A 25,238-nucleotide genomic window follows, 5' to 3' on the forward strand; every position below is an offset into this window, starting at 1 on the left:
TTTGGGCCTGGAAAGCCTCCTGCACCAACCTGGAAGCCAAAATGGGGCGTGGGGGCACTGCGCAAGGCCCCAAAATGTAATGCAAGCGCCCCACCTTGCAACCTGCGCATGCGCCCTCCACATGCGCCCGACAAGCGCCCAAAATGTAATGCAAGCGTCCCACGCATGCACCTTGCAACCTGCGCATGCGCCCTCCACATTTGCCCAAGGCCCCAAAATGCAATGCAAGCGCTCCACGCATGCACCATGCAACCTGCGCATGCGCCTTCCACATGTGCCCCACAAGGCCCCAAAATGTAATGCAAGCGCCCCACGCATGCACCTTGCAACCTGCGCATGCGCCTTCCACATGTGCCCCACAAGGCCCCAAAATGTAATGCAAGCACGCCACGCATGGACTTTGCAACCTGCGCATGCGCCTTCCACATGTGCCCCACAAGGCCCCAAAATGTAATGCAAGCGCCCCACGCATGCACCTTGCAACCTGCGCATGCGCCTTCCACATGTGCCCCACAAGGCCCCAAAATGTAATCCAAGCGCCCCACACATGCACCTTGCAACCTGCGCATGCGCCCTCCACATGTGCCCCACAAGGCCCCAAAATGTAATGCAAGCACCCCACGCATGGACTTTGCAACCTGCGCATGCGCCCTCTACATTTGCCCAAGACCCCCGTGCATGTTCGGCAGAGCTCCGAAGACCAGTTGGCACGCATGTGCAGTGGAGCTGGGCTGGGGTGACAGCTGGCATGCCTGCAGAGAGGGCTCTAGGTTGCCATAGGTTTGCCATCACAATCATATAGCAATGGCTCGAACAACAGTTAGTCCTTGACTTACAACTGTTCATTTAGTGACCAAAGTTACAACGGCACTGAAAAAGCGACGAACGGCCGTTTTTCACACTAATGAACATTACAGCATCCCCATGGTCAAGTGATCAAAACTCTGACACTTGGCAACTGACTCATATTTATGACGATTGCAGCGTCCCCATGTCCTGCCATTGCCTTTTGCGACCTTCTGACAAGGGAAGTCGGTGGGGAAGCCAGATTCACTGAACAACCCTGTCACTAACTTAACAACCGCAGTGATTCGCTTAGCAACCATGGCAAGAAAGGTCATAAAATGCGACAAAATTCAAACGTCTCACTTAACAACAGAAATGTGGGACTCAATTGTGGCCGTTAAGTTGAGGACGCTCTGTGTTTTATCCACTCAGAAATAAAAATAGGAAAGGGGGTTGCTTTCAAAAATATGTTGATGTTACTTTCAAAAATATTTATAAAATCGCAACAGCAATAGCACTTATGCTAAATATGTATTAGAAACAAAGATTACAAACAACAAATATTTTTAGAAACATTGTATAATCCAAGTGTGCTTCGTTTTCCATGGCAAATGACTTGAAAATTTCTCTTAACATCATGTTCCCATATATAAAAACCACCACAAAACTAATATTAATAGTTAAGTGTTCTGACGCCCCCCCCCCTCCGCACGGTGAGCCAACGCGACGACACAAGATTAATGCTAGACAATTTATTCACAGTAAATTAACACACCGACAAGACTTTGGCAGCAACCCAGACTTCCAAGATAAGAAATACACACGAGAGCTTCTCCAGCATTAGTATATTAGTTGAATCCTGCAAACAGCCTCCTCCCAAAGTCTCTCCTTATATACTCTCTTGGGAGGGGCCTAATCACAACCAGCTGGGTCCAACTACCTTCTTTGTCTCCTTAATCGCTGCCGGCGTTTATCCGCCCGCCTCTACCGGGCATCTGGGACCATCTGAACCTCATCACTGCTCAAAGGCCTGACATCTTCACCACTGCTCCAGGGCGTGATGTCATGGGCACATTCCCTTTGGCTGTCACCACTGCTCCATGCCTCAGGAGCCTCCTGGTGACCAACCAGCCTCTCTGGTCCCTGCTCGGAGTCTGAACCCTGTCCAGGGTCCTCCACATCTTCCATAGCAGACTCATAGTGCCCCTCGCTATCGGAGTCTGTTTGCAGCTCCAACGGCTCCTGCTGGCCCACAACAGTTAAGTAACAAATTATTTGATTTAAGGTTATAAAGTAATAATAATAATTTTTTTAAAAAACTATAATCCAGCCACAATCTGAACCCTAAGACAGTCATTTTTAAAACGGAAAAGGAGTCAGAGAAATGACGTGACTTTCATTTCCAATGTCATTACGGCAGCCAAAACCAACTTCTGAAAGATTATGACAACACGGAGACATCAAATATTATGACACGCAAATTAGACTTGCGAGAAATTCACTCACTTCGTTTGCCGGTAGCAATTAGAGTTTCTTTTGAACAACTAGATAGTTTCTTTCTCTGCCAGAGAGAAAGTGAAAATGAGAAGGCATGTACAGAATATTTAGAATATTCATTTTAATGGGGCTTCCACAGGAACCATTTTCACCTGCCTGACTCCATGGTGTTAGTACCACGGACGGGTGCAGGCAGCATAAATATTGATTTATAGCTAACCGCAATGATTTCCGTACTTATTGTGGTCTGCCAGCGGCCTATGCAGCTGGCCGCTGAGTCGAACAGTGTGGAGCTCGCAGCAGAGTAAGGAAGTTGAGGAGGAACCTGGGCGAGTCCTGGAGTCTGGGGAAGGCTCGGACGAGGGTTCTGCGTTGGAGGCAGAGAGGGGGCCAGGGCCATCTGGGAGTTATGTGCTGCCTCCGGAGCCTCCAGAGTCGGACATCAGCAAGGCAGAGGAACAGGGGGAGCCTGTTCCCAGTGCGCGCATGCACACAGCTTCCAGAAGGCAAGAACAGTTAAGACAAAAGGGGCGACGGGGGAGTAAGGCTTGGAGATGATTGGCCCCTCTCATAAGACATAAAGAATGAGCAAATTGCACATGAGTCTTTGCAGGAAGCAACTGTGTTCATTCTGGTCACCTCTAACACCACTCGGTGTGTGTTTTCTGTTACAATACAGCCTGTTGTGCCTTAAAATGGCTTCTACTGTACTGCCGTAAAATGGCTTCTAGTGTACAGCACAGTGGAATTGCCATGGTAATGGCTTCACAGCACTCCACAAGGGGGTGCCCTCTGGTAAGGGGGAAAATCCAACATTAGATATATTTGGTTCAGATATTTCCCCCCCTATCAACAAATACCCGGGCAATGCCGGGTTATCAGCTAGCAGATTATACAACCTATTGTACAATATCCTTCAGTTCAGCGGCTAACAAACTAGCAGTGCCCACCAGTGCACGTTAGAACCCTACGTAGAAAAAGAGAGGGCCAGTTGGTCAACTTGGCTTTAGAAAAAGCTGACGAAACCACATGGCTGAGGCCCGCTGGTTAAAATGAGAAGACAAAATAAAAAAAAACCAAAAGGAAATTGCTATGCGCTTCATTGATTACAAAAAGGCTTTTGACTGGGTTGGTCGTGCCAAATTGAAGAATGTCCTACTTCATTGTCCTATTTACAGGTCAGGAAGTTGCAGTAGGGATGCAGGCGCAGCTAAAGAGATGGACCAAAGGGTGAGACCAGGCTGTGCATTAAATCTGTACGCTGAATATATATATTAAAGGAAACAGAATTGAAAAAAAAGGCAAATGTAATTTTAAGATTGGAGGAAGAAACAATAATAACTTGCGCTTTCATTAAGTGCCTAAGATCAAAACTGGCAACGGTTTTAGTCATCGCTGTGCTTCACAAAAGAGCATTTAAGCTACACATTCAAATATCCTTAAACCTCCTAAAAAAAGCAGATAGCAATAATACTTAGACTTATATACCGCTTCACAGTGCTTTACCGCCCTCTCGAAGCGGTTTACAGAGTCAGCCTATTGCCCCCAATAATTTGGGTCCTCATTTGACCGACCTCGGAAGGATGGAAGCCTGAGTCAACCTTGAGCCTGGGTGAGATTCGAACTGCCAAATTGCAGGTAGCCGGCAGTCAGCAGAAGTAGCCTGCCAGTCCTGCATTCTATCCACTGCGCCACAGTGGCTCCTCATTTTCTATACAAGACTGTCCTTTAAATCAGGGATCTCCAAACTTGGAAACTTTTAAGTTGTGTGGACTTCAGCTCCCAGAATTCCTCAGCCAGGCATGCTGGGAGTTGAAGTCCATAAGTCCCGTGACCTGACAAAAGGGCGAACGTCAAAACCGTGCCCGACTAAACCGCGTCGCTAAAACCGCGATGTCATCAACGCGGCGACAACAGCGCGGAGACAACAACGCTGAGACAGAAGGGCGCTTTACAATAGCGCGGACACAGAAAGCTGATTTAACTTAAGGTAAAGGTTAGGTTTAGAGTTAGCTTTAGTGTTAGCTTTAGGGTTAGGTTTAGGGTTAGGTTAAGGGTTAGGTTTAGGGTTAGGTTAAGGGTTAGGTTTAGGGTTAGGTTTAGGGTTAGGTTAAGGGTTAGGTTTAGGGTTAGGTTTAGGGTTAGGATTAGGGTTAGGTTTAGGGTTATGTTTAGGGTTATGTTTAGCGTTAGGGATTAGGTTTAGGTTTAGGGTTAGTTCTACAGTGCGCTTCTGTCTCCGCGCTGTTGTCGGCGCGATACAGCGCTCATTCGTCGGAGCGCTTTAGAACACGCGGTTTTATCACCGCGGTTTAGTCGGGCGCGGTTTTGTCGTTCGCCCTTTTGTCGGTGAACCCATAAGTCCTAGCGTTGCCGCATTTGAAGACACCCCCCCCCCTGCTTCAAATCAAGGGATACAAATAAAAAACTTTCTTACCTAAAACAAGATCGAGAAAAGCACAGCTGTTCTGCAGGTTTCCTGCAGGGCTCAATCTCCCAGAATTCAGTGTGCTTCCATACTTCGGAGGATTCACTTCTCGCCACCCATGTCTTCCTTCTACCTTTCTACCCCTTTCCATGTATCTTTTCCCCACAGGGCTGCACAGCTACGTTTTCCTTATCTTACACATCTTGTCTGAGCAGCTAGTTGTTTTTTTTTTTTTTAATCCCTTTTGTGTATTGAATATATTGTGACATCAGAAAGTGCTGAGCTGCTGAAAGACACAGGGGCCTGTGAAGTGGGCTTTTTTGCATATTAACTGGAGGTGTGTTGTGCTCGGCCAGCGGACACAGGAGCTGGCAGCAGATTTGGACAGTGAGGAGGGTTGGGAAGGAACATGGGCCAGTCGTGGAGTCTGGGGAAGGCTCGGACGAGGGCTCTGTGTCGGAGGCAGAGAGGGAGCCAGAGCCGTAGGCCAGTTATCAGCTGCCTCCGGAGTCAGACATCAGGGAGGCAGAAGAACAGCTGGAGCCTGTTCCCAGTGTGCGCATGCACAGAGTTGCCAGAGGAAGGGAACAGCTAAAGAACAGGGGTCGACGTGGGAGTAAGGCCACAGGTGGATGATGAATGGCCCCTCCCAGATGAAATAAAAGAGGAGCAAAGGGGGAGTGGAGTTTGCAGGAGGCAATTAGTTCCCTTAATTGGTTCGTGACTCTCCGAGACTCCTGGCCAAGTTCTGCAGATATCGGCCTGGCAGCTCTCCAAGCCAGAGAAGGTCTGTGACTGTAAATCCTCCCTTGAAAGACTTTGCTGGATGGGAATGAGCAGAATTCACAGTCAAGTAATAAATGGGGTTTTTGTCGGGACAAGGAGTTTGCGTCACGCTCTTGGGAAGCTTCGGTCAGAACAGCATGTTACTGAAATGTCACAGATGTCTCACACACACAAGATCGGGGTGGACAATTATGACAATTTCAGGACCTGGGGACTTCAACTCCCAGAATTCCTGAGCCAGATGGCTCAGGAATTCTGGGAGTTAAAGTCCACAGATCCGAAATTTGCCATCGTTACCCAGACGTACTAGAGGATTTAAGAAATAATTCTACCTGAACCCACCTTAATAACATTCATATTGAATATTGTGGAATGTTTTGCAAGCGCAGGCTATCCTTGACTCAGGACCTCAACGGAGCCCAAAATTTCCATCGTTACGTGAGACGTTTGTTAAAGTAGTTTGCCCCCATTTGACGACCTTTCTTGCCTTGGTTGTTAAGTGAATCACTGCGGTCGATATAAGTTAGCAAGCCGGTTGTTAAGGGAATCTGGCTTCTCCATGGTGTTTGCTTGTCAGAAGGTCGCAAATGTTGACCCCATGACCTTGGGACACAGCAACGGTCATAGATATGAATCCGTTGCTAAGCCTCTGAATTTTGATCACAATTATGGGGATAATGCAAAGGTCGCAGCTGTGAAAAAAATGGTCCCCAGTGCCTTTTTTCAGTGCCATTGTTAAGTCTAAATGGTCACTAAATGTACTGTGGAAAGTCGAGGATTACCTGTATGTGAAGGCTGCAGAAACGACAGAAGACGCTACCTTTGCAATGTATGCATGTATATATGTATGTATGTTATGGCCCAGCAGGAGCCACCAGTCTCCAACAGCGAGGGGCCCTATGAGTCGGCTCTGGAGGATGTGGAGGACCCTGGACAGGGTTCCGACTCCGAGCAGGGCGCAGAGAGGCTGGTTGGCCACCAGGGGGCACCTGAGCGTTGGACTAGTGGGGAGGAGACAAGGGAGAGTGATCCAAACGCCAGCAGTGAGTTGTTCCTGGATGCCCGGAATCGAAGAGCTACTAGGTGTCAGGAACAGTTGCGCAGTTACAGGAGGTAATTGCACTCAGCTGGTGGTCATTAGGCTCCTCTCCAGACTATAAAAGGAATGCTTGTGCACACGCCCCTCTTGCAGAAGTCAATGCAGGAACGAATGTTGGAGAACATGATTGTGAGCTTGGCAGGCTGGATTGCTGCCACGGCTTATCTGTGCTGGATTGCTGCTCAAGCTTGTCTGTGCTGGTTTGCTGCCAATGCCGTAACTTATCTTTGGCTCGAAGTGTGCTTTGGTGTGGAACGAGAGGGGTCAGAACATATATATATATATAAAACGGATGTGTATCTGTGTCTGTGTGTGTTTCAGCATAACTCTGGAACGCTTTGAGCAATTTCAACCAAACTTGGTATACAGATGACTTACTCTTTAGAAACAAATACTGTAGGGGTAAGACCCCCCCTAACACCCCTCACCAGGGAGGGGGAGAATTTTCTGTTAAAATACACCCTGTTGTGCCTTAAAATGTCTTCTACTGTACTGCCTTAAAATGGCTTCTACTGCACAGCGCAGTGGAGTTGTCATGGTAACTGCTTCACAGTACTCCACAAGGGGGCTCCCTCTCATAAGAGGGGAAATGCAAGATTAGAAATTACGTTTGGACCGGACATTTCCCCCTTATAAATAAATGAACACCCGGGCAATGCCGGGTTATCGGCTAGTGTATAATAAAACCCTTCAGAAGCTTTTAATGTACCCCAAAGGCTTTCACAAGATAACTGCAGGGAATAAATAAGACAAATTGCCTTTTAAAAGTAGGCGGAGGTGCTACCTTTGCGGAGATTCTGAGCAAAATGCAAATTAAGGGCTCTCCCTGGGAGAAAAGGAGCTGCTGATGAGAAGAATCAGCCAATCCAACGACCAAAGAGGATGACTCATACAGGGACAATAAAGCCACACAGGAGAAAGGTAAGGCTGGCAGGCAGAAACTCCTTCTTATCATGTTGACACACGGAGGAGAGCTTGAGAGCTAGCATCACGAAGGGATTTGATGGACTTGGTGGCAGCCAGTCATTTGATTCGCGGGAGGGAGAGAATTCTCAGTCATCCAGGTCACAGCTGTCCCCGAAGCGATTTTTCTCAAAAAGGCAGCTGGACGGTCCTCTCCTCGAGGAAGGACAGAAGAAGCCGCTCCAAGAAGCTTCATCGATTGTCAGAAAAGGTGTCGGAAAGGGAGAGCTTTCACGGAGTTGGACATGGATTACGGGTAGTCCTAGCCCAGGGGTGGGATTCAGCCGGTTCGGAACAGTTCAGGCGAACCGGATGTTAAGTTTACATCTGGTTCGCCAAACCAGCAGATGCAAAGACTGGCTGGCCCCGCCCACCCTGCCGTGTCCCTCCCAGGAGTCTCCACGAGGCCCGTTCATCATACCAGGTAGGTGCAGGGCGTGCGCGGAAGCTCCGGGAGGGCAAAAAATGGACCTCCCAGAAGTCCGGAAACGGGCCTGTTTCCAGCCTCTGGAGGGCCTCCGCAGCGCGGGGGAGGCATTTACACACACACACACACACACACACACACACACACACACACACACACATATCGAGGCCAAAAACACCTCCAGAGGGAGAGGAGAGGAGAGAGGGGAGAGGAGAGAAACTTTCATAAGTTTCTTGTCTTGCCTTCTGGCGCTTCGGAGAATACGTTGACCCCCCCTCCTCTCATGGCAGCCCCTCAAATACTGGAAGACTGCTGTCATGTCCCCCCAGGTCCTTCTTTTCACTAGACTAGCTATACCCAATTCCTTCAACTGTTTTTTGTATGTTTTAGCTTCTAAATCTTCTTTGTTGCTCTTCTCTGCACTATTTCCAAATGTTCAACGTCTTTTTTATAATATGGTGATCAAGACGCAATATTCCAAGTGTTCCAAATTAATCCAATTGATTACATCTTTTTTTAAAAAAAAATAATGATAACGTGTGTGTGTTGTTCAGTGTAGAAATCTCCAGAGATACTGGAGTGTAATGGGAGAGTTAAGAGAACTAATACAGGCAATCCTGTTGTTAAGTGAATCACTGCAGATGTTAAGTGCCTAACCCAGTCGTTAAGTGAAGCTGGCTTCCCCGTTGACTTTGCTTGTCAGAAATGGGACCACATGACCCCGGGACACGGCGACCCTCATATATACAGTTGCCAAATGTCTGAATTTGGATCATGGGACCATGGGGATGCTGCAACGGTCGTAACTGTGAAAAACCGTCATAAGTCACTATTTCCAGTGCCATTGTAACGTCAAATGGTCACTATATTACCATTGAAAGTCGAGGCTCACCTCTACATTCAGAGAGAACATTTGTCATTTAAGCCACCATTATGTCATTTTCACGACCAACTATCTCTTGTTCTTAACTATATCCGGCCCATTGCAACCCCATGGACCACATTCCTCCAGGCCTTCCTGTCCTCTACCATGGAGTCCATTTAAGCTCATGCTGGCTGCTTCGGTGACTCCATCCAGCCACCTCCTTCTCTGTCGTCCCCTTCTTCTTCTTTTCCCCTCCATCGTTCCCAGCATGAGGCTCTTCTCCAGGGAGTCCTTCCTTCTCCTTAGGTGGCCAAAGGATTTGAGTTTCCTCTTCAGGATCTGGCCTTCTAAAGAGCAGTCAGGGTTGATCTCCTCTAGGACTGACCGGTTGGATGGCCTTGCAGTCCAAGGGACTCAATGCAGGAGTCTTCTCCAGCACCAGAGTTCAAAGGCCTCCATTCTTTGGCGCTCAGCCTTCCTTATGGTCCAACCTTCACAGCCATCCACTGCAACTGGGAAAACCATCGCCTTGACTATTTCCATCATAACTATCTCTAAAAACACATTGGAATTACAGTATATTAAAAACTTTCTTCATATGTTCAAAGTTTTTTTTTAATGTAAAACGTTACCAAGGTTTTGTCTAGCTTTAATCCTTGTATTTTAATCTCATTTTCACTTAATTTTCAAGTTAATATGTTGCCACCTACTGGTGCACTCTGATAAATGATATCCAAACAAAAACGTCGTAACAACTCCAATTTCTTTCCCTTATATTCCCTCTACATCAGGGGTGCCCAACTCAATTTCATTGAGGGCCGCATCAGAGTTGTGCTTGACCTCAGGGGGCCGGGTGGGCGTGGCCAGGGTGGGCATGGCCAGCTCAACGTCACTTGTGGAGTCCATGGTGGCCTGAGCAGGACTGGGGGAATCCACTGTCTCCAGTGGAGGAAGGCAAGACCAGAGAGAACGCCAAACCCTCCCTGTCCCTCTCAGGCTATGCAGATGACACCAGATGGCGGCGCAGGCTGTCCAGAGCCCTAGGAAGCAGAGGGCAAGTGCCCAGCCTGGCCCTCAAGCTCCCAGGGCATCTGAACCCAACAGACCCGAGCTCAGTTTTCAGCTGAGACAGCCTTCTGCAGCGGTCTGCCAGGAAAAACAGAGCTCGGGCGTGCGGCCATCCCGAGCTCCGTTTTCACTGGAAGACCACTGCAGGAGGCTGTCGCAGCTGAAAACGGAGTTCCCAAGCTCTATTTTTGCTGACGGAGCACTACAGGAGACCGTCGTGCGGCCCTCCTGAGCTCCATTTTTGGTGGCAGAGGCATTGCAGGCCCGGTTCTTCAAAGTGTCCATGGTGGCCCCTGAGGGGCCAGATCTAAGCACCCCACAGGCCAGATCTGACCCCCGGGCCTTGAGTTTGACACCCCTGCTCTCCATCCATTCATCATCACCAGAGGATTCTATCTCACTTGTTGGTGCAATATTAATCATCAGGATTTCAAACCAATGTTCATGATAAGTTGTGGACTAAAAGGTAAATGTTCCTGACTCTAGGGGGCGGTGCTCATCTCCGTTTCAAAGCCAAAGAGCCAGCTCTGCCTGAAGACGTCTCCATGGTCATGTGGCCGGCATGACTAAAAGCCGGAGGTGCACGGAACGCTGTTACCGTCCCACCAAAGTTGGTTCCTATTTTTCTACTCGCATTTTTTACGTGCTTTCGAATTGCTAGGTTGGCAGAAGCTGGGACAAATAACAGGAGCTCACTCACTACACAGCGCTGGGATTCGAACCGCCGAACCGCCGACCTTTCTGATCGACAAGCTTAGGGTCTTCGCCGCTGTGCCGCCGCGTCCCTCCCGTATAATATGCTCTTATTTTAATTGCGATGTTTTGGACACGAAAACGCAAACGAACTTCCCCAACCCCAAGTAGATTTAATTTCTCTTTTCTGGAGTTACCTACCATCTGGAAGTATATAACAAACTATGATTTGGAACCAACCATCAACTACAAGACACAAGCCCAACATGGTATAGCAAGGCATGGCTTGCCAAAGACACGAAAAAGAGGGGGAAAGGTGGGAGGGGGGATTTGGCAGCCCTGAGATTTCTGTAATGGTTGCACAGCATGAAAAACCTTAGAACATTTTGTCCTGCTTGTTTTTATGCGCTGCTCTAACTTACCAAAGCCCCCGTTTCTGTCGAAGAAAAGAATTATTTTGGAAGTCTTTTTGCAGTTGTAAATGAAATGGAAAACCTGTTTCACTCTGAACACCAAAACAAAACAGCCTCCTTTTCAAAGTTACAATGGAAAAAAGCGGGAGTGATTTCATGTTTCAAGAGATCAAAACTTGAAGCATTTCAAAAGCGGGTGATGTTTTCTTTATATTTCTCTTTCATAATTTTGTTCATCCTAACACGGGGAATGTCAGTCCTGTCAATGTTTTGTTATGGATATCCAAGTTTAAACCTCTTTGCAAGCCATGTTGAAAATATAGGCTTATTTCCGTTGAATTGTTTTCCTTAATCGATACAGAAAAGTTAAATTAAAAAATAATTCCCTTAAGTCAGTGGTGGGATTCAGCCGGTTCGCACCTATTCGGGAGAACCGGTTGTTAACTTTCTAAGCAGTTCGGAGAACCGGTTGTTGGAAGAAATCTCCTTTTATTTTTTTTCCACTTTACAGGGCTAATCCCGTAAGGAAGGCAGGAAGGAAACATTCTGGTGTTGTTTCTAGCCTCATCCCTATTGCCCTGCTTACAGAAACTGCCTCTCCGTCAAACCTTATTACATTGTAACACCTAAGGCGAAGCAGCGCCCATCGGTGTGAGTGACGTTGAGTTGGCCATGCCCACATGGTCACATGACCACCGAGCTACGCCTACCCAAGTGGTCATTAGGGCAGAGAACCGGTTATTAAATTATTTGAATCCCACCACTGCAGGGGTGGGTTCCGGCTGTTGCTGCTGGTTTGCTCAGGGACGCAGTGCGCATGCACACGTGTTTCATGCACGCTATACGGACATGTGCAGTACTTTAAAAATGCTTTGGTGCATGCGTAGATGCAAAAAACAAGATGGCGCCACCGAGAGAACCGGTTTGGGGGGGTGGCAGGCCGAGTTACTACCTACTCGGCCGAACTGTTAGGAACCCCCCTCTGCACCATTGCTTTAAGACATTTTTTTGCACTGATTGGGCGATATACAGTCCTCAAAACCAAGGAATACAACTGTACTTATGGTCACAGAATTAAATATTAGGCCAGAAAAACCTGTTAGGGCTGTTCCTTAAGACAAAATACTTGAAATAATGCGGAATGAAACATGCTTAGGTAGAATTCCAAGCTTGGATAACAAATCATATGTGTATTTAACAGCCACAGCTAAATATCTCAAATATGTTAGCCACATCAGTTTGCAAAATACCAATTAAAAAATAATAATGTGTTGATCGTATCTTTCTGAAGACTTCAGTTACTATTGTAGTAAACAATCGGGGGAGCACCCATAAATGAGGTAATGACATTTTATTAATGCAACTATTCAGACTGACCACTTCCTTTTTTTTGAAAACCACAAAAGGAAGGCAGCTACTCATCTGCCAGCACAAAAACAATTTAGTTGACCAACTGGGAATAAACTAGTATTTTTAATTAATGATATATAATTATATCAGCCCCTCCCCGCTCTCTCTGTACATACATACATGATACAGACACACACACACACACACACACACACACACACACACACACACACACACACAAAGAGTTTTCCCCAAAATAAGACCTCCCCGGATAATGAACCCCATTGGGCTTTTGAGCACATGTGCCAAAATAAGCCCTCCCCAAAAATATTTAAACACATGCGCAGCCGATCCCTACCATTTCCTGGGAGGGAAAAGGGGAAAGACATCCCACGTGCACCTGCCATCCACGCGGAATGATCTCATGGAGGCTGCTCCTGCAAATCCTAGCTACCACGCCCCTTCTCTTAGTGGCGGCCACGAAAAAGAGAGGCAGGCCCTGAGATGCTAGGGCTGTCAAGAGTGTTCCAGAAACAGAACTTCCGGCCCTCTCTGGATCAGCTGATCCACGGGCCATGGGCCGAGGTTAAGGAGCCTCTTACACCTCAAAAATAATAAGACCTCCCCCAAAATAAGGCCAAGTGCTTATTTCGGGGGTCAAAAGAAAATAAGACCCTGTCTTATTTTCAGAGAAAGTGTGCGTTAGTGTGTGTTTATCTGTGGCGTGTGTGTGTGTGTGTGTGTGTGTGTGTGTGTGTGTGTGTGTGTGCAGGTCTTGGCGTATTCGGGTCTTTTCCCATGTAAGATTGAGAGTACCTTGGCGACGTTTCGACGAGGTCCCACTCCCACTCAGGCTGGTGTTTTTGGCTTCGTGCTTGTGCGAACAAAGCGTGATCGGAGCTGCCGTCTTTCTATAAATATTGGTGGGGGTGTGTGGAGTGCTGACTTTGTTGCTGTAAGCAGATTGGTTGGCTTTGTTGAAACATCTTGATCAGTTGATGGAGTTGATACTTCAACTAATCAAGGTTACAACACAGCCAACCAATCTGCTTACAGCAACAAAGCCAGCACTCCACACACCCTCACCAATATTTATAGAAAGATGGCAGCTCCGATCACGCTTTGCTCGCACAAGCACAAAGCCGAAGGCACCAGCCTGAAGATGGCGAGTGGGACCTTGTCAAAACATTGCCAAGATACTCTCAATCTTACACGGGAAAAGACCCAAATAAGCCAAGACCTGCATACCTGTACCCGTGAAAATCTACAAAAACATGTATGTATGTATATATGTATGTATGTATGTATGTATGTATGTATGTATGTATGTATGTATTGTGTCACAACCCCTGGTATGCCCAAATATGTGAGGGGGCATATTGCTTCCCTTTTTCTATCTTTCAGCTCACCCTAGGAGCCATCCAGGCAGAAAGCCATTATTTTTGGCACAAATACAACATATGTATGTATGTATGTATGTATGTATGTATGTATGTATGTATGTATATGTATTGTGTCACAACCCTTGGTATGCCCAAATATGGGAGGAAGCATACTGCTTCCTTTCTTTGTCTATCGGCTCATCACAAGAGATCATCCAGACAGAAACCCAATATTTTTACTGTTGCCTTTGTTACATTTGTGTTGTATTTGTGCTGATAAATAAATAAAGGGAGACTAGTATAGATCTATTTCAAGCTATTTAGCTCTCATCAGCTAGCCATACCCTTACTGGGATTCATGCAACACAAATGCAACTATATATATATATATATATATATATATATATATATATATATATATATATATATATATATATATATATATATATATATATATATATATATATATATATATATATATATATACATACACAAATGTAACAAAAAAGGCAACAGTAAAAAAATATTGGGTTTCTGTCTGGATGGACTCTTGTGACGAGCCTAATGACAGAGAGTGGAAGTGTGACCTTCCTCCCATACTTGGGCATACCAGGGGTTGTGACTTTAAGTATATATATATATATATATATATATATATATATATGTGTGTGTGTGTGTGTGTGTGTGTGTGTGTGTGTGTGTGTGTGTGTGTGTGTGTGTGTGTGTGTGTGTGTGTGTGTAATTTCATTTATCAGATATATATATATATATATATATATATATATATATATCTGATAAATGAAATTACACACACACACACACATATGTATATGTACACACACACACACACACACACACACACACACACACACACACACACATATATATATATATATATATATATATATATATATATATATATATTTATCATGCACCAACAAGCAGCAAAGCTGTCCCAGTTTCTAGTGATGCAAGCTTTTCTAACTTCTATTGACCAATGGCAATTTGGTTTCAACTTGTTTATGCTCAGCTTATCATCAAATTAAGGCAGCATTCCAGAATTTGGCATTGGATGGCAAAGAACAACAAAACTTATATTGGAAGCATCTTATTCTAAAGAATTGAGTATTACTTGAGGGGCCCTTGGTGTTCCCTGAGCTTGGTTGTTTTCTTGCAGACGTTTCATTACCCAACTAGGTAACATCATCAGACAACTAAGCTCAGAGAACGCCGAGAACCCCACTGTTCAACAGTGACTTACAGACACAGGTTAGTCCTTGACTTACAACCATTCATTCAGTGACCGTTCCAAGTCACGAAAACAAAACAGTGACCTATGACCATTGTTCACACTTTGCAGCATCCCGGTGGTCATGTGATCAAAATTCGGGACCTTGGCCACTGGCTCATATTTATGACGGTTGCCGTGTCCCGGGGTCACGTGATTTACATCCTCCCAATAAGCAAGGCCAGTGGGGGGGGGGGGCAGATTCACTTAACAACTGTCACTTAATTAGTAAATTAAGTCTAAATTAGTAATTTAATAACCGCGGGAATTCACTTAACAATTGGGGCGAGAAAGGTCGTAAAATGGGGCAAAAACCTCACTTAACAACTGCCTTGCTTTTAGCAAGGGAAATCTGGGGCTCGACGGTGGTCGCAAGCCGAGGACTACCTTTATTTTAGCTAACCTAAGGGCAAGAAATAAAATAGAACAATAAGAGTGAATTCTTTTATTCTTCCTTACATGCTGTGAATGAGCAGTGTGAAAAAAAGATCTATTTTCATGGCTCACATGCTGAATTCGAGTGAATAACTCCTGCTACTGCAAAAAATTAAAGTGGATTCAAGTAGGGAAGAAAATTTCAATTGAACATTGGAAAAAATTCCTAAGAGCAAGAACTGGTCGATATAGGATTGACTGTTTTAGACCGTAGAAGATTCTAGTTTGTCACAGGCCTTGAAAGAAAATCTGGATCACTAACTCCCAGGAACACTTTAGTTGTAGCTTTCTATGTTGGGCATCCCTCCCATCATCATCTTTACAATACAATAGCAGAGTTGGAAGGGACCTTGGAGGTCTTCTAGTCCAACCCCCTGCCTAGGCAGGAAACCCTACACCGTTTCAGACAAATGGCTCTCCAACATCTTCTTAAAGACTTCCAGTGTTGGGGCACTCACAACTTCTGGAGGCAAGCTTCTTTTTTTAACGACCCCACAATCCCTTGTAGGGTCAAGTCTCGGCAACTGAATGGAAGTGAGTGTTTACTGGCCAGATGCTCTTCCTGTTGCCATTGTGGAGTTTTGTTCAGCAGATATATTCCCATCGTGCCCAGAGAGAGAAATAGTTGCTTCTGCCTAGGATCGAACTCACAGCCTCCTGATTGTGAGGCAAGAGCTCCACCTCTAGGCCACCTCACCACTCATTGGGCATCCCTCACATCCTGGACATAAACTGTTTCAACTCCTCCTTTCAGGATGGCGCTCCAGGGCACTGCATGCCAAAAACACCTAGACACAGGGATGGTTTTTCCCCCTGGTGCCATCGCTCTGCTGAACACCTAGTTCTCACACTACGGTTTTATGTCTGTATATTTACCCATGTTGAATGGTTGTAGTAGTAGTATTATTATCCTTATTACCTTCTTTACTATCCCCTCTTATTGGTATTATTATAATTACTACTACTCTGTTGGTTTGCCTCTTACACTTAGAGCTTTTGTACCAGAGACAAATTCCTTGTGTATCCAATTGAATTTGGCCAAATAAAGTACTCTACTCTACTCAAATTCAATTCAATTCTATTCTAAATTCTACTCTATTTCATTCCATATTTTTTTTCTACTCTTTCCTTTTCCATTCCATATTTTTTTGTTCTATTCGGTTCTATTGTTCAATTCTATTAATCTATTCTATTCTAACATTCCATATTTCTCTTCTTCTATTCTTCTATTCTATTCTTACATTCCATATTTTCTATTCTATTCTTCTATTCTATTCTGTTAGTCTATTCTATTCTAACATTCCATAATTTCTATTCTATTCTTCTATTCTATTCTTCTATTCTTCTACAAGACTAATAAACTCAACTTCTATTCTATTCTAACATTCCATATTTTCTATTCTACTCTATTCTTCTATTCTATTCTTCTATTCTATTAGTCTATTCTATTCTAACATTCCATATTTTCTATTCTATTCTTCTATTCTATTCTTCTATTCTATTCTTCTATTCTATTCTTCTATTCTATTCTTCTATTCTATTAGTATATTCTATTCTAACATTCCATATTTTCTATTGTATTGCATTGCATTGTATTGTATTCTATCCTGCTACCGTATCCTATCCTATCCTATCCTATCCTACCCTACCCTTACTCCTACCACTATCCCTACCTTATTCTGGTTTGAACTATACAATTCCAAGGTACATTTTAAGCCTTATCTTCTATACAGTGCAGTAATTCTAAGCCCTTCCGCAAAACATTAAAGTTCCTAGTTTTGTTTCAGTGAAATATAGGTTGATTTAGAGCTTTGGAGGGAAGGCTTACACCCACCCACACTGTTTGCATTGTGCTTCCTTTCTGTGGCATAAACTCTCCCAGGATTTGTTGGTGCCTGCTGGCCAGAAAAGCAGGAGTTAACTCATCAGTGTGGTCCTGTCCGTATGTTTTAGCCACGTCAGCTGACGAATTGTACTGTTCTGCGCTTTAAATAAATGCTCCATATTTTGTTGGGGAACTGAGCATTCCAACATGCTGTTTGTGAACTAGTTCAGACTGACACTAAAAAAAAGACTATGGAAGCGTATAGCAAAAAAAGCTTCTTTAGATTCTTGATTGGGTCATCAAAATCCTGGCTCGCAACCAGAAATTTACACAGGAAATGTCTATCCAGCAACCGAAGCGAAAAAGAATAGTCAAGAGGCCATTCATATATAGCACAGTGCAGCAAGAGATGTAATCAGGTTAGCCTGCTCAACAGAGTGCGATTCCAAAAATAAAACATATGAATAAAGTGCAGGCGTGGAAAACAAATTCTTTCTTTAAACGGAAACTCAATTTACATCCAGAGAAACATATCCGGTTTCAGATAATTAGCTTCTCAGAATTTGGGGGAGAAACTGCCAAGGTGCCAATCAGAAAAGAATATATATTATTCAATTTCAGGATTACCCAAGCAAACTTCATTTCTCAAGCTCAACTTTAACAGGATATGCACACACTAGAATGCAACGCAATTCTAATTAAATATTTTTTTTAAAGGATTGCAACATAATTTTAACTATTTTATGAATATATTAGCTCGTGGTATCAATACTTCACTCTTCATGGACAGTATGCTTTTAAATTCTAAGGTATCCACAAAACCCTACAGCAGTTTTTTTTTTAAATTATATTTTGACATCTACCCTGAAAATAAGACCTTATTTATTTATTTATTTATTTATTATTTATTTGTCTTGTACGCCGCCCACTCCCGGAGGACTCCGGGCGGCTCACAAAAGACAAGAGAAAGGGGGGAACGAGACAAAGACAACATATTAAAAACAAAACCAACATTCACAATTTCCATGGAGGTAGATGCTTCTCAGCTCCCCCCAGCCTGCTGGAACAGTCAGGACTTAGTGGCTTTGCAGAAGGCCGGGAGGGTAGTAAGGGTCCGGATCTCAACAGGGAGCTCGTTCCAGAGGGCCGGAGCTGCAACAGAGAAGGCTCTCCCCCGGGGAGTCGCCAGCCGACATTGGCTGGCAGATGGAATCCGGAGGAGACCCAACCTGTGCGATCTAATTGGTCTGAGAGAGGTAATCGGCAGGAGGCGGTCTCTCAGGTACCCAGGTCCGATGCCATGTAGGGCATTATAGATAGCGACCAGCACCTTGAAGCGGATTCGGAGACTAATAGGTAGCCAGTGCAGCTCACGGAGGATAAGTGTGACGTGGGTGTACCTTGGTGCACCCACAATCGCTCGCGACCTCCCTGGATAATAAGCCCAATTGGGCTTTTCAGCGCATGCGCTAAAATAAGCTCTCCCTAAAAAATAACACACACACACCCAAAAATATATTGCAACACAGCAGCAGCCATGAGGTGGCCATGCTCACCACCTCCTGCACCTCAAAAATAATAAGAGCTCCCTGAAAATAATAAAACAAGCGCTTATTTTGTGGGGGTCAAAAGAAAATAAGACCCTGTCTTATTTTCGGGAAAACACGGTATGTTTTAGTGGCTGAAGTCAGCATAGCTGCAGCGTGTAATCTCGACATTGTTTTATTTAAAATCCTGCTTTACATTAAACTGGACGTGATATATACATTTTTGCGCACTTGGGACGTTTTAAAGTCATCATCGACATTTCAAGAGGGAAAAAAAAACAGCTGGCCTACTTTTTCCTCTAAAGCAGATAAATGAAACCATCATGCCTGACTGACAGGTGTGCAAGATCAAATTCACAAGTCCAATTAAACCAACTCTTTCTGAAAGTCTATTTGCAGGAATCTTCTCAACTAAGTTAGATAATAGCACTTAAGACTTACATACCACTTTACAATCCCTCTCTAAGCGGTTTACAGAGTCAGCCTATTGCCCCCAACAATCTGGGTCCCCATTTTACCGACCTCGGAAGGATGGAAGGCCGAGATAAGCTAGAGAAGGTCAATGGGATTCAAAGGGGATAGGATTTAATTTGCTTGTAGCTACGTAGGGATTCTAAGCTGATCCCTCTTTTAACTCCACCCCCAGACTCCTTCTCCTACAAAATTTTCTTACCAAACTCAGAAGCTATAAATGAAGAAATTCAAACAAGCCTGGGACAAAACAAGCCAATTTTTTTTTAAAAAAACAATCGTCGGTCAAGGATTTAATAATAGGCAAAAAGTCAGATTTATTTGTAACAGGTTATTTTATAAATCATACAGCAAATTATTAAAGGAAAGGCAGGACAGGCATTGGTGTTTTTTTTTTTTAAAGAAGCTAGGATGTTATTAGACTGAATACCAATCATTTGGACAGAAATACATCATCCCTCAGGAATTGCCGAAGTTAAAACTCCAAAGCTTCCTTATCAGGCACTAACAAGATTGGGTGACTCTCTCAGATATTTCTGGGTAATTCAAACACGCTCGATTCAAAAGGCTGTTATGAAGATAAGCAAAGAGAAAAATCTACCATTAAAGAGGTTTACTGCTGCAATCCAGGTCAAGGGCCCACTATCTCTAGAAATGTTCTCTTAACTAGTTTGGGGGGGGGGGAACCTGGCTGGCAGCCCGTAATTATCCGAAACCGTGGTTTTTCTCCAGCAGGAAATTAAAAAAAAAAATCTTAGGCAGGATTAACTGCGCCAAGAATTATCTGAGGTGCCTAATTCGAACCAATGTTTTACTTGGAAGGTGTTTCTATAAGCTTCGACAAAGGGAAGGTTGAATAACTTGAGCTGCAAGTGAAAAACAGCATCAGGGCCTTTCTAAGCTATCCAGTCACGAACCGGTGAGTGGGCGGCCATATAAATCTTCGAAATAAATAAAACAAATTAGGTGCAAAGCAAGGAACATGTAGCATATCTCATAAGAGGTTGGATGGAGTTGTTTCCAATGCTTTCTCCCCCCCCCCCTTTATGGGTAGTCCTCGATTTACAACAGTTCATTTAGTGACCGTCCAAAGTTACAACGGCGCTGAAAAAGGCTCATTTTACGCTCATTTTTCACACCTACGACTTGCAGCATCTCCGTATTGACGTGATCAAAATTTCAGACGCTTGACAACGGACTCATCTTTACGACGGCTGCATGTGATTCCTCTTTTGCGACCATCTGACAAGCATGGGGAAGCCAGATTCACTTCCCCACCATGTGACTCGCCGAACAGCTGCAATGATTCACTTAAAAACCGTGGCAAGAAAGGTCGTAAAATGGGACAAAATTCACCGAACCGATGTCTCGCTTAGCGACAGAAATGTTGGGCTCAACTGAGGTCATAAGCCGAGGACTACCTGTAGTAATGCAACTGAAGATTCATCACTTTGGCCTAAATAATGTTACTGCATCGGGGAAAAACAAGTTGCCACTGGAGCTAAGAAATTGGATTATAGCGTTGGAAACACTTCAGTGCTTAAATGTGATTTTTTTTTAACCCCCTCATCAATTAACAATTGGGGTGAAAGTATAAAACTAAAGTTCATGACTTGCTCAGCATGCATACAATTTATTTGGCAGGTACAAGGACAGCTGAAAGCTCTTGGTAAAAAAAAGAGCGTTTTTGTTTTCAAACAATTGTCAATTTTTCATTCATTACCAAATCTTGCTGCCGCTTACAGTCTCAACTGAAGGCTGACTTGGAACAACGTATAAACAGCTGCATCCACACAATGAGAAGAATAGATATGGGTTTATTGCTTAATGTGAAGGATGAAACTTACTTCTGGACAGTATTAACAAGGAGCTGATGTAAAGGGAAGAGGAACAAGTACTGGGTTATTTTAAGATGGGAGGAGAGCTCTAAAAGTAGCATATCTTACCTGCTTATGATAATTGTCAAGAATTTGACTAAGTAAACAGGAATCTACAATTATAGTCATCAATTCCACTCCTATTTCCTGGATATTAAATCAAGGGCCACCTTCCAATCAATGAAGGCAGTAAAAAACACACGAATGGCTTGAATATTTTTCATGAGCTGATGCCACCTTATGCGTTGAACGTTGTCTTTGAAGTAGCCAATGTGCAAATTTCCCCTGCGCTGGAAGAGTAATCAAGGATAATCCTCAACCGTAAAGCAAACCAAGTATTAAACTTTACTCCTAGATTTTATGTACTTTGTGGGTATGTCCGCGTGGTTCAAATCTCTTACAGTAGGAAACTTGATGGTTGCTTTCCTTCCAATTTATCTCATTTTTATTTCCCAATCTGGCCTAACGCCCAGGTATCCCATGGCAATTTCATATCCAAATAACTAACCAGCCCGGAGGCAGCTTAGCTAAGCCCAGATAAGGGGCTGTACATGAAGATAAGTACGAAAATCAAATTTGCCACTAGAAAACAAGCAGGGATTTAATTTCCAACCCAAGTGGTTTATGAAGGGGGAAATGGGGAATATTAAACCTGGTTAACAATAACTTTTCCTCTTGTGTTTTTATCCAAATCTGGTTGCCGCTGCTAAAACAGCTGGATTCTTTTCGCATTTTTAGAAGCAGCAGAAGACATGGAAGTCTTTCTCAAGGCTGTCATTACAGCTGGATCTGACTTACTATAAGGATTGATCACACACGAGGGAACAGCCTCAACTGAATAAGATGTTCTTGGTCACTAGGAAAACGTGGATTTTAAAATCTAAACTCAAAAGAACTCTGCCAATTGTGAAACGATTTTTCCGAAAAAGACAATCTAATTTCTCTAGATGCATTTCTGTTTCTTGAGGTGAGTAAAATCCAGTTTCGGCTTCTTAGGATTTTCAAACTGTTTACCTTTAAGGAGTCCCTGCCAGACATTAATTCAATCAATCAATCAATCAATCAATCAATAAGAAAGAAGTGATGACACTGAGCTTCAAAAAAAAAAGACCAAATAACATGGAAGACAACACAAAAGAACAATACTAAACACAAAAGCCGAGATATTTAATACAAGTCCAAAGCCACCAGCACAATTTCCCTAAAAACACCCAGGAAATAGTTTGTAGAATTCTAGCTGAACTTGAAAATGTTTGATTTAGCAACTACCATTTGCTGCAATTTAGCAGCTGCAATTTGCACTCAATGCTTCTCTGTAGGCAGAGAAAGAACCCTGAAAACTAATATAACGAGAAAAAAAACTAGCTTGAATCCTTCATCCTAAGGAGGAACAAACAATACATACTGTGTAACGTCACCTAAATCATTAAGAAATGAAACCTTTCAGGGACAACCAGATCTGCTGGCAGCGATGCAAAAAAAAAAAATTCTATATAAAAGCTATCTTGTGATTAAAGCATCTTAAAACGGGAGCATCGTATATTTGGAAAATCTCAATCTATATTGGGAAACACAAAGCATTAAATCAAGCGGACCACAAGGCATCTCTTTCAAAAGTGCATTAAAACCATCACAATTGTTTTAAAAAAAAAAAAGAAGATAGATGCACAATTCAAAAGTGATGCTTCCTTTCACCGGCTAGTCAGTTATCCACAATTTCTGACAACAAGCACTCTTGAATGAAGCAAGCGACGGCTGTTCACATCAACATTGGAATGCAAGATTTTGGGGGAAAGCAGATCAAACCCGTTGGCTCCCATTTGTTTCCCCCCCCCCCATTAAACCCCTGGATACCCACATTCATAGTGCCGCTTTTCGGGCCAAAATAAGGAAGGCATTTATTAGAATCCGTCCCCGAGCAGGACGATTAAACGCTTAGGGCATAAGAATCAGTATCAGGAACGGCAGAGACGGCTGGGGGAGTTCTCCACCGCTATTCACACATGCACATCAAGGTCAAGCCCATCTTTGCAATGAAATGCAGAAATAAAACAGGTGCCAGAGCGGGGGGGGCGGGGGGGGGAGAGGAACAACCCTGCAGGCCAAGACATTTCAGCACCGGGAGCTGGACTCCTGCCAAAAAAACAAGAAGGGAAGCCGTTGCAAGATGCCCAACCCCGTTTTACAACAGTCACAAAACGAGGCTTGGGCACAGGAAAAACAGCCAGCATTCCCATGCGGGACAAAAGCGTCCCATAGTCTTAGTTTAGTTTACTTTATTGTCAGTGCACATGGTGCAAGGAAATTAAATAAAATTTAACTGAATATACAGTGTGTGCGTGTGTAATGTATGTATGCATGTATATGTATGCATGTATGTATATATACATATATATATGTATGTACACACACACACAATATATATATATATATATACACACACACACACACACACACACATACATAGATACATATATATATATATATATATATATATATATATATATATATATATATATATATATATATATATATATATATATATATATATATATATTTATATATGTTTATATATGTTTATATATGTTTATATATATATATATATAAAGATGGGGATGAGATCCTGGAAGCTGATGATGGAGGAGGAGGAGGAAGAGGAGGAGGAAAAGTTTTTTGCAAACTGCAAACGTACCCAAAGAGACACCCAACCCACCCAACTAAAGACACAACTGGCAACGCAACAACACAATCACACCGGTCCATACACTCACTTTTTGTGATGCGGTGGGTGCTTCTCCTTCCTGCCGGGTGCTGCGGGGTGCTTAGGGCGGCGCCTCCGGGCCTGCAAGGCCAGCACTGCCAGAGGTTAAAAGAGGGAGAGGAGAAGAAGAAAACAAGCAAAAATACAGATTATTGGAGGCAGGGAGTCCGCGGGCGCCCGCTTGAAGATGCACGGGTCGCCCCCCGACCGGTCAGGAGCCCCCCGACAGGCGACCCGAGGACAGGAGGGACCTTTCTCCGGCTCTCCCAGCCGTACCTTTCCGGGAGCTCATCGCTCTCCGGCCACCTGGCCTGGCCCGGAGCCACACGCGCAGCTCCCTCCGCCGACTCCGGCCGCCGATGCCGGGCGCCAACTCGAGAAGGAACAGCGGGGCCGCCTCACGCCCGGCCGCGCCTGCGCGGTTGGGCCACGCCGGGAGAGAGGCGGGGCCGGAGGGGAGGTCGCTAGGCAACCCGAGAGGCCGAGCCTGAGGGAGCCCCGCCTTTTCTTCCACGACCTCCCTTCTCTCCCGCCCCCCACCCACGGGCGAGGGTGACGTCACCCTCAGCGGCAGGGTAGCTGATCCAGCCACTGTTTGCAGCTTTTTTTTTGAGGGGGGGGGGAAATTCTCTGGCCTTGATTAATGAGAATAGAGCTGGAACGGACCTTGGAGGTCTTCTAGTCCAGCCCCTTGCTCAAGCAGGAGACCCTGTAGTATTTCAGATAGGGAGCTGTCCAGTTTCTTCTTAAAAACCTCCAGTGAAATTCATTCATTCAGTCAATCAATCAATCAATTAGAATAGAGCTAGAAGGGACCTCGGAGGTCTTCTAGTCCAGCCCCCTGCTCAAGGAGGAGACCTTATACCATTTCAGACAGGGAGCTGTCCAGTCTCTTCTTAAAATCCTCCAATGAAATTCATTCATTCATGCATTCATTCAATCAATCAATCAATCAATCAATCAGAATAGAGCTTAAAGGGACATTGGAGGTCTTCTAGTCCAGCCCCCTGCTCAAGCAGGAGACCCTGTAGTATTTCAAAGAGGGAGCTGTCCAGCCTTTTCTTAAAAACCTCCAGTGAAATTCAATCAATCAATCAGAATAGAGGTGGAAGGGACCTCGGAGGCCTTCTAGTCCAGCCCCCTGCTCAAGTAGGAGACCCTGTACCATTTCAGACAGGGAGCTGTCCAGCCTCTTCTTAAAAACCTCCAGTGAAATTCATTCATTCATTCAATCAATCAATCAATCAATCAATCCAAATAGAGCTGGAAGGGACCTT

At 44.3% G+C, this 25,238-nt stretch overlaps 1 protein-coding gene across 5 annotated transcripts in view; it reads right to left on the bottom strand.

Moving 5' to 3' along the window:
* SRPK2 (SRSF protein kinase 2) overlaps positions 1-24,369 on the bottom strand; it is a 113,997-nt gene extending 89,628 nt beyond the window's left edge. For 3 of the 5 annotated variants that reach the window (XM_087722307.1, XM_087722308.1, XM_087722305.1), the window contains exons 1-2: positions 24,238-24,369; positions 23,972-24,056 (exon numbers count right to left, since the gene is read on the bottom strand). In XM_087722307.1, the coding sequence (XP_087578433.1) occupies positions 23,972-24,056; positions 24,238-24,253 (101 nt within the window). In that variant the 5' untranslated portion in view covers positions 24,254-24,369. Of the gene's footprint in view, positions 1-23,971; positions 24,057-24,237 lie in introns of those variants that run through there. The other 2 variants (XM_087722310.1, XM_087722309.1) reach the window with 1 other exon arrangement.
* Between the last annotated feature and the right edge of the window lie 869 nt (positions 24,370-25,238).

The sequence above is a fragment of the Thamnophis sirtalis genome, unplaced genomic scaffold (genome assembly GCF_051295495.1).
Source record: "Thamnophis sirtalis isolate CommonGarterSnake01/CBP01778 unplaced genomic scaffold, rThaSir2_p1.2 scaffold_9, whole genome shotgun sequence".
NCBI classification, from domain to species: Eukaryota; Metazoa; Chordata; class Lepidosauria; order Squamata; family Natricidae; genus Thamnophis; species Thamnophis sirtalis.